At 43.6% G+C, this 14500-nt stretch overlaps 1 protein-coding gene across 10 annotated transcripts in view; it reads left to right on the top strand.

Annotated features, from left to right (window-relative positions):
• The window catches only part of Lrch1 (leucine rich repeats and calponin homology domain containing 1), a 190356-nt gene that overhangs the window by 128351 nt on the left and 47505 nt on the right, over positions 1-14500 (top strand). For all 10 annotated transcript variants that reach the window (XM_031362001.1, XM_031361997.1, XM_031362003.1 and 7 more), the window contains exons 5-9: positions 4827-4963; positions 5863-5990; positions 7314-7377; positions 10240-10345; positions 12698-12813. In XM_031362001.1, coding sequence (XP_031217861.1) covers positions 4827-4963; positions 5863-5990; positions 7314-7377; positions 10240-10345; positions 12698-12813 — 551 coding nt within the window. The remainder of the gene's footprint in view (positions 1-4826; positions 4964-5862; positions 5991-7313; positions 7378-10239; positions 10346-12697; positions 12814-14500) is intronic.

Raw genomic sequence — 14500 nt, 5'->3', positions numbered from 1 at the left:
AGCTAACAGTAGCCAGTGACTCCCTGGCTGGCTGGGAGTAGGCTTTCATGGACCATTTCCACCTTCCTGCTGAGATTTGCCCTGCCTCCATCCTGTGTATAGTGTTGGAACTGCTGCAGGTTCATACGTTGAGCAGCTCTGCTGTCTCCAGACACCAGTTTCCTTAGAGTTCCCCACTGTCTGGGCCTTCTGCTCTTTCCCACTTTCTCTTCCTCAGTGATCCCCAAGCCTTGGGATGAGCGGGTGGAGTCTATTTTTTCCATTCAGATTGAGTCTCTCACTCTCTCGGCCTTGGCCATTTGCAGTTCATCCACTGCTTCTCAGACGAGAGTTGAGAGATGTACTGAACTGTGAACATAATAAATTATTAGGAGTCAGTTTAATACATTGTCAATTTTTAATAGTAGTAGCTTCTACCTGAGGGCCTCTTACCTAACGGCCATCTCTAATGGTGCTAGGGATAGTCTTCATCTTGCAGGGTTGACTTAAATCCAGTCGGGAAGTGCTTTGTTACTTGTATGACGGTTGAGTCACTATCACACCAGTGGGCATGCCTTGCCAGGCAGGCCAGTGTTTATTGAATCTCCCAGGATTCAGAGCTGGTTGTGACTGATGGTTAGTTGTTTCCCCTGGTAGCTTGCATAGCGCTTTCAAACTCCGTGAATGCTAGCCAGTGGGGATGACACTTCTAGGTCGGCACCAGCTCGATTTCGCTGGGTTCCATGACTCACATATGTGGCATCTTCAGAAGCAGGCAGGGTCTTAACTGTCAAGTTCTGGAGAGTAACCAAGAGCCTTGGCAGTAGCCTGTAATGTTTGAGGACCAGTGGGCCCTTACTAGCCAACAACTCCAGAAGAAGTAACCTATTCTTGGCATTGGGCTTTTGTTTTGTTTTGTTATCCTCTGGTGTCTAGTGTCTAGTAGGAACCTTGTTGCCCCGTTAGAAGTTCTAAGGTAACGAACTCCCTTTTAGCTCTGTGTATATGGGTGTGCGTGCAGACACATGTAGGAAGCTTCCGCAGTAGCAGATTTCCATATGAGTCTTTTGAAAGGCATCTCAGAGCAAAAGCGCACACTTGGAAGCAATTGGCATCTGGCTCATTCGGCATTTATTAGTGGCACTTTGAAAGCTGCCTGGTTTTTGCCATCCTGTTACTGCTTGTTCCAGACATGGAAACAGCTCCCAAACCCGTGCAGGAGCTTTGTAAAATGCACCGTGCTGGATGGTAGACGATTGGGTATCTGCCCCTGTTTCTCATCTTACTCATGCTGGCTTGCATTCAAAGAAGACTGAGAAAATACCTCTGTGTAGGAGTCATGGGCTTATCTGAATGAGCTCATAAAAGAAGGTTTGCTTTTTTCGTTCATTACTGCACGGTCTAATTTCTTATGAGTGTATAAAAGCATTTTTCCCTAGTTATAATAAAACAAATCCTACTAATGATAACTACAAACAAAAATTTTTTAAAAGATTTTATTTATTATTATAAATGAGTACACAGAAGAGGGCATCAGATTTCATTATGGGTGGTTGTGAGCCACCATGTGGTTGCTGGGATTTGAACTCAGGACCTCCTGAAGAGCAGTCAGTGCTCCTACCCGCTGAGCCATCTCACCAGCCCTACAAACAAAATTTTAACTCACAGTACATCTGTACAGCCTAACTTTTCAGGCATTAAGAAGCCCCGCTGCATTTCAGTGGCTGCAGTATTCGTTGTGGAAGTGTCAGAAATGAATGAGCCCATTTTGGAAGGGACAACCTGTTACATCCTTGTGTGGTCACGGTGTGGCACAGGGGAGGAGGGAGTACCTGCAGAGCCTACGTTTCTGTTTTCCCTAAGAAGATCACTTACAACTTACTCTCCCTTTCATAAGTATGTATTCTCAGCTTTGATATTTTAAAATACACCCAAAGGTAAAACTTAAGTTTATGGTGAATGTAGTTTTAACTTTAAAAAAAAAAAAAAAAAAGAATATCAAGTTTCTTTCTGCCTCAGACTAGAGAGCTCTGTTGACAAGTGCTGATGGCACCCGGTCGCTGTGAATGACCTTCCCTTTTTACTTACATTTGTTCTCTTGGGGAATCTTTCCTCATATGTTTTCAATTTGAGGAGGGGGAAAAATAGAAGTTTGCAGCCCAGCTACTGCAGTCAGTTTTGGGTGGTTTTACTGCAGCTGATGTAATAAGGAAGCCATACTCTGTTCTTTAAGGACCGGAGGGCAGGGGACTGAAGTCGTCATTGCTTTCCTCTTTTTGACTGGAAAGAGGGATGTGGAGTTCCTCCTCCTCAGCTTCCGTCTTCTCTTCCTCTTCCTCTTCCTCATTCCCCTTCTTCCTTCTGCGTCTGTGCTGTTCTTCCTCTTCTTTTCCTCGTTTCTCTTCCTTTTCCTTTCCTCTCTTCCTGTTCTTCCTCCTCCTCTTTGACTCCTGCTTCCTGTTTTCCTGCTTCTCCTCTTCGTCCTCCTCCTCCTCCTCTCCCTTCTCCTCCTGCCCTTCTTGGCTTCGTTATCTCTTCTGCCCCTTGACCTTTTGTGGGTCAGCCTCTGGGGACTGTCACTGCCTCCGAGGCATCCGAGGAGGCATCGATGCTGAGACGGTTGACTCTTCCCTCCCCTACACTACACGCTGGAACCAAAGGGCAAGGAAGCAGCCATCGTCGAAAGTCTCCCTTATCTGCTTACCTACAATTCTCTACTGCCCTAAGTAGCCAGTCCTCTAGTCACGATTCAGAGTCTTCATTTGAGTTGGTAAAGAGTTTCTGGGAACACTTGGTTTGTGATAGCTATTGTCCCAAAAGCCCCTTTTCCTCTAGGAAAGGAATCACACAAAAGCCACGTCCCACAGAACACGGGGTCTCGTGAAATTTTAACATTGTTGAGACAGCCTAACTTTGAAGTCATCCTGCCCTGGGAATCCCCATCTTTCTTAACTGGTCTACAAACAGTAACATGAAAATCCTAATCATAACCGATTAGTTTTTGTTCTTGTTGTTGTTTTTGTTGTTGTTGTTGCCGCTGCTGCTGCTGCTGTTGTTTTTGTTCGTTTGTTTTGTCAAGTTGACACAAGCTAGGCCATCTGGGAAGAGAGCCTAGATTGAGAAAATGCCTCCACTCAATTCATTTGTAGGCAATAACGCTGCTGCGGGGCATTTTCTTGATGAATGTTTGATGTGGGGGGCTCCAGCCTACCGTAAGTGGTTCCATCCCTGTTCTGGTGATCCTTGGTGCTATAAGAAAGCAGGTTGAGCAAGCCTTGAGGAGCAAGTCAGTAAGCAGCACTCTCCCATGGTCTCCATCAGTTCCTGCCCCAACCTACCTTTATGATGGACTGTAAGCTGTAAGCTGAAGTAAACCCTCTCGTCACTGGGTTGTTTTTGGTCATGGTGTTTATCCAAGCAATAGAAATACCAAGCCAGGATCCTCCCTTACCTCTCTATTCACTCTCATGCTTCCAGCTCTACTATGTATGGTTGCCTCCATAACTCCTCCCTGAACCTACAGCCCTTCATCCAAGGATTGAGGAGTAAGGCCTGAGACTCATGGCTGCCACCACTGGGGACTCAAGCTGCTCTGTCAAAGTGGAAATAGAGATTCCTTGACATCCATTTTGAAATACACTTCCTAAGTTTGTTCTATAGAGCCTGACGGACTTTACTTGGCAACCTGGGAGTTGAGTGTTCTTCTTCCTTCTAGAATTTTGGTCTTAAAACTACGCTGTTCTGTAAGACCAAGTAATGCACTGAGATATGAAAGACGGAAAGCCCCTATCATTCCTAAGGCTTTGAGTTCTGAGAAGACGGAGCACTCGCCCCAAGGGAGTGGTGTTGGCAGGGCTTAAATAGTACTGCAGAGCTGATCAAAAGCCTCCGCCATGTAGGCAAGTAGAAGGGACTAACTGCTAGAGCTTCTTAAAGGCTCCTGTCCTCTCCTTCAGGTCCCCTCCCTATCTAGTTCCTGTCTCTCTTTCCATTTAGGCCAGAAGTATTTGAAGCCACTATATTTTGGCCTTTAACAGCTGCCATACCAAAAGTGCTGGGCACCGTTCTGTGGTGACCCCACTGTAGTCACCACCCAGCCAGCTCAGAGATCTGCCAGCGTCACCCTAGGCTCTGGCATGCCTCAGCCTGGCTTCACTCTATGGATTATATTTGACTTCATGCCTAGCAGCTGCCAGTGTTGGTTGGAATGCTTGAAATTACTGAGTGTTTGCTGTGCCCTTGGGTGGGAACCTCAGGCTAAATGCAACAACATCCTTTCCAGGGAGTTGAGCTGTGGACAGCTTCAAAGGCAACGGGACGAAGCCCAGCCAGATAGGAATTATGGGTCCTTTTAGAAAATTCTAAATTAGATAACAGTGTGTGTCAGGGTAGCAATGGGAACCTCTGACAAAATTAGAAGCATATTTACTGAAACTCATTCTGGACATGTGCCAGCTCACGGACATTGACTAGATAAGGGTTTTCTGTATAGCATATCATCCATGATCAGCAAGTACTTCAGGAAAATGGGATAAAGTTAGAACATGCTCCTCGGGGCATGGCTTGTGCAATTCCTTTGCTGGAAGAAAATGGGCTCTTTATATAGTGTGAATGGCAGGTGTTTCCAGTGCAGTTTGTAATGACTGAGCGCCCAGGGAAATTCTTTATATGCGTGCATGCCATGAATTTCTTACAGTAACACAGCTCACTTTTGATTCTGCTAGCCCGCAGAATCTCTAGGTACAGAGAGAGTTAACTTTGGAGTGTGTAGCCACTTGATCCTGCTATTTTCTGAGCGTTTTTTTTTTCTTTTTTTTAAAGTTTACCCCCTTTCTCTCTTCTTTCAGAGCTAGTAGATCTCCCCTTGGTGAAGTTTGACTTTTCCTGCAACCGGGTGCTGGTCATCCCCATCTGCTTCAGGGAGATGAAGCAGCTGCAGGTGCTCCTGCTTGAGAACAACCCTCTGCAGTCCCCTCCGGCGCAGGTGAGGATTAGCCTAGAGCCAAGGCTGGGGCTGCACAGTAGACACGGTGACTCTCCACAGAGCCCCTGCTATGATCCTCCCTGTACCTGAAGCTGCGCTAGGCATGATGGGATGCAGTCAGCCCCTTCCTCCACCCCCAACACACAGCGAGACTTTCTGTAAATCCAACTGATAACTTGCCTGAGGCGGTGTCACATCTGTGCTCACATCTCTGTCATCGTTTCTGTACCATCCAAGGGGCGGAGTTACAGTTTGATAACGTACCACTCAGCAACACATTTGAAGCTTGTCATAGACTGTATGGCCTACAAAGGGGGTTACGTGTTCCTTATTTGAACGTTAGCTGGGAAAACAGCATTTAAACACCTTAAAATATGATTATTGATATTTTTGAGACACAGCTCAAACTCAGCATAAAACTATGAGAACACTACACAGTACAAATGAAAATATTTTGCAGTTTGTTTTCTTCTTAAATGGTGTATTGACTTATTAAATCTATGATTATCTTTTAAACTCTTAGTTGCTGTCTTTTTTTTCCCGTCTTTTGTAGTTGGACTTATTACCAGTACTGTCTGATTTTATATATATATATATCCATATATATGTATCCATATACGGATATATATATGTAGATTTTATACTCTTTTCACTTAAATATGTTTTTGTCAGAATTTAGTAGTTTCAAAAGTTTAGGGATTCCTTGAGCATGATTTTCTGCCCAAAGTAGACTTTGGGAAGAAACAGTCCTAAGAATTCTTATATAGTTAGTGTCCATTGTTAGGGGGTTACTTACCATGACATTCCGAAGGTTAATCTGCGCGTGGTCAGGGACTTGAACCTTATATCTTGTTTTGTCACTGAGAAGTAAATACGCATTACTGATTTCTCCTCCGCAGATTTGCACGAAAGGAAAAGTCCACATATTTAAGTATCTGAGCATACAAGCATGCCAGATTAAGACAACCGACTCCCTTTACCTCCCCACCATGGAGAGGCCCCATTTACACCAGCATGTGGAAGACAGGTGAGTTAATGCCTTCCTTCCTGAGAGAGGCTGCTTAGAAGGCCCTTCGTCGTCCCAACTGCCCAGGTAACCTGACGTCAGGATCCGTTGACATCGGGATCGGTAGGCTTTGTTCCCGTGATTCACGTTTATGACTTGGAGTTTGAGAAAACAATGGCGTACAGAAAAACGGATGCTATGGAGAATCTCTGATCCCTCTAATGTACCCTCTCCTCATCAATAATCAGTGCTTCCTGAGTACATGTGTGGATGCTTCTAAATAGGATTTGTAATGGATTTTATGCTTACAGTTAGCACAGCTATATCAAACTCTGTTGTAAAAATGATTACATTTTAAATATTGTTCTTTTTAAAGCTGGACACAACAGCATGCACCTATGATCCTGGTCCTTAGGAGACAGGGTTAAGAGGGCCATGGACTTGAGGCCAGCCTGAGCTGTAGATAGGTAGATAGATAGATGATAGATAGATAGATAGATAGATAGATAGATAGATAGATAGCAAGATCCTATCTCAAACCTGCTGTTCTTGATTAAATGACTGTATCAAGCCGAATCATCTTAAGAGTTATCAATTTTCTGTGTATCTGCATGCTGTTGTGTCTTAACACTGTTAAGATCTGTAGGCCTCAGTTTTTAAAATGTAGCATGGATAATTTTTTTTCCCATTTTCAGTTTCATGTGTAAGTGTTAGAATCCTTTCAAGCATCCTTGGGCCATTTGTGGTATAAGACGGGCCTCATGCATCCAGAGAAAAGAGAAGCCACAGTGACCCACTTAAAGTAACACACATTTTTCCTGAGAATTTTACAGGGCAGAGATCTTTCTCTTGTGATTTGCTGAACAGGCTGGCTTGGGATTTCAAACTACCCTAATGGCATTTTCAAAATAACACTTTATATGTTGATTGTTGTATATTTATATTACAAGATATAATTAAATACCAGAAAGGTTTTTGAAATGGTTGAAAATAATGTTTTAAGACCTATGACATAATTATATATCTTATTGCTTTCATATGTGTATCAATAAGGTAAAATTAGTAACTGTTTCAAAGAAATAAGTTGTCCCTCAGAGGAGGAAACCCTGAGTACAGAGAATTTATGATGTCCTTGGCAGGTGTAAGTTTTCATAATAGGTGTGTGATCTTAGTAGTTCTTAGAACTAGGCTGACTTGTTGCCGTATATCAATAACTTCAATTACTGATGATGCATTTTCTATAATGAAGTCATAATTGCATTATTAATCGGTGTATCTTGGTGTCAACTTTGTGGTTTTCAATTCTTTTCTAAACAAACTGAATGTTGATGACGCCTGCCGCAGTAAGAAGGACTCTGACTCGGGGGTTGGAAGTGACAACGGAGATAAGCGGTTGTCTGCCACTGAGGTAAATCTGGAGACTGCAGTGTTGCTCTGTGTTCTGTGTCTGTCTGTCTGTCTGGTCTTTTTCTAGAAAAAGTCACTGGCTCATGTGAATGATCTGAATTGACAGTTCAGTCACATGTGAAAGCAGCTTGGAACCCCTGAGGGAGTGTGAATGTTAGCTCCTGTCAGTCAGCCTTCCTTAGAGTCCCCGTCTTTCCCCTCTCCCACTCCCACATTATCTAGAATAGTCTTCAATTCTAAATGAATATTATGAAAGGACCATGAATTAGTAAGAAACACTTTGCTGAATATACCTGTTCTCAATGGTACCTTAGGAAAGCGTGATTATATGTATCCATAAGTGCTAAGGAATCAAATGTGCATTGCACGTGAGTAGCTTATTCATTGAAATGTCTATAACTAGCTGTTGCATTTTTAAAATAATAATTGTGTGTTCAGAGGGTGCAGATGTGTCACAGCACACGTGTGGTGGTCCGGAGGCAGCGTGCAGGAGTTGGTTCTCTCCTTCTACCACGTGGGGTCCAGGGATTGAACTCAGGCAGGTCATCTGGCTGGGTACCAAGCATGTTTTCCTACTGAGCCATCTCGCTGGCCCTTACCTATAGTGTTAGAAACAATATTTGTCTTTCTGGTACTTCAGCTACCTTGTGTGCAGAAAGTTAAATTTATGTGTAAAAATGTAAGCTCCGTGACATCAGGCTAGCACAATAGACCCTCTGCCAGTGCTAGAACACATATTCTCTCTTTGGCCCCATGCATGGTCTGTTAGATCCCATGGGGGATCCTTGAGGTTGCGATGACTAGGCCAGTTACTTCACTTAGAAAAAAAAAAAGTCACATTTTTATCAGGTGCGACTTCAGGAAAACAAAAATTCCATTTCTCCTCTGGTCTTGAGCTTTAGTAAGCAGAAAGGTCTATTTTCCACAAAATGTGCTTTAAAGTTGTATACTTGAAAACAAAATAAGCTCAAGTCCGTGGCTGGAGAGATGGGTGAGTCTTGTAAAATGCTAGCGTAAGGGGACCTGAGTTCAACCTAGAGTCCCTGTACAACCAGGCGCCAGACATATGAGCCCATATTCACACTGTGAGGAAGAGAGAGACGAGAAGATCCCTGGAGCCTCGCACAGGCCAGCCGGCTCAGCTAAATCGGTGGGATCCAGGTTCAGTGAGGGACCTGTCTTAAGAGGAATGTGGAGAGCCAGCTAGGGACATTGGCTTCCATACGCTGCACACACAGGACACAAGTGTGCACACACATATGAAAAACAAATTAAAGTTTCTCAGCATTGTTTTTTTTGTTAAAGATTTTTTTTTTAACATCTCGAAGAAGAGTCAGTAGGAAGCAAGGCATTTAGTATCTGTGTGGGGCAGCGACCCACATGAAACCACACTGACAGTTGATTGTGGTTCACCGGTGGGGTTGGAATGCTGAACGCATTGCTTTCTTATGTTGCATTCTCTTTAACCCCCCTGGACTTCATGAAAACTCATAAGTCCCCTCAAATGGATGATTGTCGCAGAAACTACCCACCCCGGGCTTATTTTCCATTAAATTAAAACAAGCTCTCCTTTATCTCTCTTGGAAGAGTAATTAAGTTCATTAATAAAACATCACGGAAGGAACTTCATTATCCTTCTCTTGCTTATAAGTAGGATGCTAATAGCATTCTGAAGAGAGCCTAAGGATTTATTCTCCCCCTTTCATTAAACGCACATCTTTGGATTTTTGCTAGCTGTAAGGGTAGGAGATGGGTGGAGGGAAAGGGGGACTGTAGAAAAGATTATAATTCAGTAGACTAAAACACATCTTTGCTTTCTTATCTCATGGTCTGAGTGCATCTCTGTGATACTTATTTTTTTAAAGAGGTGAGGTTTTGAATTATACCACATAGTTTGTTACTTGTACATTTTTGGTCAAGATCACTCCCATTTACACGTCACTGTGGGGGTCAGCACTCAGACCTGTCCCCTTTCTCTGATGGATGCCATCATCTGATTGATTTAACGTTGGTCATGAAAATAGTAAACACATGTTTTTCTCAAGATAATTAAGCAAGAACTTGTGGGGATCTGTGAATATTTGTCCAGTGAGTGAAATTCATGCTTGCTTTCTGGCGTTTCTAAGCCATCTGCACATGTGTCTAAGAGCGAAAAGTGCTTCAGGAACCAGCCACACACCTGAGAGAGAGAGCTCTGTGGAAGGCCTGCTTCCCGTGGCTCAGGATGCTTGTCACTTGTCCCTAAACAGCAACAATAAAATGGGGATAGTGAAGAGTGAGGCTTTGTATGGGATTGTAGATTTCTGTGTATATGTCATTGGCTAGTGTGGTGAAGGAGACATCAGAGAGAATTAGCTCCCATTACTTCATAGAACCTTTGTCTTGTAAGTCACATGGAACACCCTTTCCTTATACCTAATACCCAATAACACTGTCACCTGCCTGGTGCTGCTTCCTCAATGCAAGTCAAGTCTGGACACCGATCCTTAATATCCTAAACAAAATACGCACTCGGTTGGTTGCCTGCCTCCCTTGTGTGGCTAGCCATGGGAAACCTCCACGTCGTTTTGATAAATCAACCCTTTGTCAGATCTCACTCACCTCTCCTGTAAGGATTAGAATTTAGGGCTATAGTTTGTCTACAAGCATTCCTTGGTTGTGTTGCATATTGTGTGGCCCTTTAATGCCTTGACTAGCTGTCAGCTCTGAAAGGGAGAAACCATGGAAACATCAGCCCATGCATCTGTGGTGTGGAGGTGCGTGTGCCTTCTGTGCAATATGCTGTTTGTAGGGGCAGGACGCTGCTTTATGTGCATCAGCAAGCCCTCTCCCTCGAATGATAAGATTCCCTGTATCTTTTTAGCCATCTGATGAGGACACGGTGAGCCTCAATGTGCCCATGTCAAACATCGTGGAGGAAGACCAGACCATCAAGGAGGATGCGTGCCATCGGCTCACCCCAGCTAAAGGTCTGAGAGTGTCGTGTGCAGAGAATGCTTGCTTTGCAGGTTTAGCTAGACACGGGGCTTATGGCACATGTACAGAGGTGGGGATGATCCGTTACTTTTTATGTCACACATCCTGTGAGCCAGCTGTCATGCCCACAGGGAGTGATTTCATTCCCAGTCTAGATAGCTCTTCTGAGTGTAGTGCAGGTCGGGGAAACCAAGGCTCAGACATTTGAAATAACTTGCCCGTGGTTTCACAAGCCAGCTCTGCTCCTTACAGTTAGTAGTGGAGTCCTCATCCTGAAGAGGATAGGAGATTCTTCACATTCATTTGTGAGAAGAAAATATTGATATGATGGATCTTAGGGCAGTTCTAACAGCTGTCATAAAATCTCCAGATCTCAGTGAGAGATTGGTAGATGCAGACAGCTGGAAGACTGACACTCCATTAATCACCATTAGCATGGGTTCCCCAGTCCATGTGAGTTAAGCTACAGGGGTGGAGCTTGGAGATTCTTGGGGATGGAGGATTGTGGGCGGACCTAGAAGTGCTCATCACTTATAAGACTGACTTCAACCCACGGTCATATCTAACACACTTGAGGGTGGGAGATGCACTTGAGGTATGGGCTTGGGAATCTGTTATGACTGTAACCAAGTCAGCTGGCCACATCCATCCCCTGTAAAGATGGTTAGATCAGCTCGCCTCTGAGCTTCTTTGTAACTTTTGTTCTTTGACTCTTTAATAATAGTCATGGAGTGGTCACTAAACGCCATAGCTTGCATGCCTTCTGCATCTTTCTAGGAGTTAGACCGTCATAGAGAGTTAAGGTAGTTTTTTTTTTTGATGGCTCTCGTTTGTTCAGTGACTTTAAAAGAAAGTTTTGAAATTTGTCATTCGTGATTTGTGATACAGAGTAGAGAGTTGTACGGGGAGTGTAGAACTGTATGAATGATAGGTCTTCCCTTAGATTTATTCATTTTATTTTGTGTGTGAACATGATTTGCCTGCATATATGTAAGCACACCATGAGTGGGGCTGGTACCTGCAGATGTCAGAAGAAGGCACTGGGGCCCCTGGGACTGGAGTTACAGATGGTTGTGAGCCACAATGTGAGTGCTGGAAATGGGACACAGGTCTTCTGTAAGGAACTGCCCTTAACTGCTGAGCCATGTCTCCAGGCCCAACACGTTCTACAGAAGGATTAGAGAGCTATTTTAAAGCTACTTGGCCTCTTCCATGTTTTCTTTCACCTCTTAGATTTAGGACACTTGTATTTTATATTGTTTGCTTAAAACATGATCTTCCTATGTAGCTCAGATTTGCTTGGAGCTGTCTGTCCTCCTGCCTCAGCCTCCCAGGTACTGGGATTGTAGGAGAGTCTCACCACACCTGATTCTTAGATCTAGATTTTTAAATTTTAGAGCTGGAGGGAAGCATTGCACATAGAGACTGTGGTAGAAACCAAACCCCAAGACACAACTAAATTCTTGCAAGAAAAATGTTGTTGCTGCTGCTGAATTGATTCATATAAACTTTATAACAATATGGAGTATTGGGGGGGGGTCATATTTAAGACATATTTTCCTTTTTTAAAACTTTAAATGTTGTTTTATCGATTCTTGTCTCATGTGTGTCATCCCAGAGACGAGTAACAAAGCTATACCCTGGGCACCTTGCAGAGTCACTATTAAAGGGCACCCTGCTTTCCCCTCTTTACTCTTCACTCTGAAGAGTCCTCGGAGCTGTCCTCTTTTCTGAATTCTGCCTTCTGGGACAGTGAGTCCTGCCCCAGCATGCTCTGGCTTCTGCAGGACCTTTCTTGGGTGATTTCTATTGTTGGTAGGATCTGGGGTTCTTGGCTAGTCTTGCCTCACATTTTTCTTAAGGTTATGGGTGATTAAGGACCAAATTAATTTAATCCCTACAATGTACTTTTGAGCTTCTAGTTTGATATGCAGGTACATCTCTAAATGGCATAATGATTTCCAGGTAACAGTGGTCAATACATTGTGTTGAACTTAGAATTTGTAATAATTAACCACATATTTCTAAAAACACAAAAGTGCTTTTATAATTTTCTCGATTTTTGAAAAGCCTGAGAGGACATTTCATTTCTTTCGTGGGAGCTAAAGCCGTGAAGAAGCCTGGACCTTTAATATTCAGTTTAGGGTCTTCTGTTTATTTTCTCTTTCTCCCTCTTTTCTCATGTTTAATTTCCCCCTTACATTCTGCAGACAATAAGTTGTGGGTTGTTCTCCGGCCTCAGCGGCCGGTGAGGGAGCGGCTAGCTGTGTGTTTGAGGACTCGTGTGTGCTTCATGCTTCTGACCTCGAAGTTATGCTTTCTTGCTTTCTCTGTTTTCCTGACAGGAGATTTTCAGTCGAAGCCTTCCCTTTTGGGTGACAGTGGCAGCTCAGGACAAGAAAGAGAGCAGTTTGCTGGACACACAGATGTTCTACACCCTGGACTTACGAACTGTATCAAGGCAAGGTTTTGCATCTCAACTCATTTTCCTCTGCTTGGGACCCTAGAATTCAGATCCAAAGGTTTCAGCCGAACATGTCAGTCCAGCCTATTGTTCACTCTCAAAGCTTGAGGCTGTTTTATTTTCTTGCCTGACATTGAGAACTGGCCCCAACCATGCTTGTCTCTAGACTGTCTGTTTATAAATGAGTCTTGTTTTTTGATTCAGGACTTGTTCAGCCTCTTCTTAAGTCACTGCGCCTCACAAATTGATAGGCTTAAATGACCATGACCACTTGCAGAAGTTTCAGAATTGCTTCATTTTTCTCACGTTTTGCATTTACATGTTTTACATGAATGCTTAGATGGTTTATGTGAGGGCTTAGCTTGAGAGCCCAGGCTGTGCATTTTTTATCCAATATCTTAAAAACTAGAAGTGTCCTAGTTTGCTGGGCTTCTTGGATTTTAAGTGTTCATATAGACATTACAGAATGAGGATCCCTAATCCAAAAATCTGAAAGCCAAAGTGCTCCAAAATTAGAAGCTCGAAAGTTTATATGACTCAGAAAGTTTCAGTTCTATGGACTGACAAGATGGCTCCTGTACGGATGCCAGAGGCTATTGGTGGGAATCAGTTCTCTCCTCTCACCATGTGGATCCCAGGGATCGAACTTGGATTATCAGGCTTAGTAGCAGGCACCTTAACCTACTGAGCCATTGTGGCAGCCCCTCATCCATGTTTTCTGATGTTTTGCTTGGGGCCTTCACCCATGCTAACCAGCATTTCCGGAATCACCTCCCAGGTCACTGGGAGGAAAACAAGCTGAACTTAATTTGTTCTGCATGAGGCTCTAGTGTGCTATAGCTGTCTTCATGCCCTTGAGACTGAACTAATGAACTTGACAATTCCATAATGAACCTGACTTAGTTTGTGCAACGTGACAGTCTAAAACGATTACAGAAACACACAGAAGGTAAAGCATAGAACATGTAGTCTCTACGCTACTCAAGCTGTTCAGCCTCAGTGCTTATCTTCATCTTGTATCTCCATCGACATCGCTTTGGCTGGGTTCGTCATGTCTCGCTGTGGTGGTTGCAAGTGCCCACTCCAGCTCCTCAGCCAACACGGCCCCCGTGCATATGTGTGTGTGCATAATAGACATGCATGCATTCTATATTCTGCCACCAGCTATTTTTTTCAGCGCATAAATGTGTTCATGTTACTCAGGTCATTCCCGTAAGGTTCTCCCACACTTGAGCCCTGTCTGTCAGCTTTGTGGGACAGGTCATTCGTCAGAATGTGGAAAAATGATTCTGTCTTCATTTCATCAAGAATTTTTCTTAAAGTTTAGACTAAAAATAGAACACTTGGAAAAAATGTCTCTGGAAGAGACAAGGTCCAGTTCAAGTTCCAAAGGAAATCTCAAATTAGTAAAGTTTAGTGTCTGCTGGATTCGGAGAGTTCTAGGATGCCAAGCCCCCTGGGAATGGGTGATGTGGAGGGCGGATCCTGAAGGCAGATCCTCAAGGAGCAACCATGTGTTAGGCTTGACTTCTGTTTTGTGACTTATGAGTGCTCCAGGCTGCCCAGCACACTGGCCCCTAAAAGCCCTGTGTTTCATATAATCCCACCTTATTTACTGAATGGGCATCTAGTGCTTTTGTTACTGTGGCCTGTTTTTTTTTTTTTTTTTTTTTTTTTTTTTTTT

The sequence above is a fragment of the Mastomys coucha genome, unplaced genomic scaffold (genome assembly GCF_008632895.1).
Source record: "Mastomys coucha isolate ucsf_1 unplaced genomic scaffold, UCSF_Mcou_1 pScaffold9, whole genome shotgun sequence".
NCBI classification, from domain to species: Eukaryota; Metazoa; Chordata; class Mammalia; order Rodentia; family Muridae; genus Mastomys; species Mastomys coucha.
Note: the sequence above shows the minus strand (reverse complement) of the source record. Positions and strands in the feature narration are given on the sequence as shown.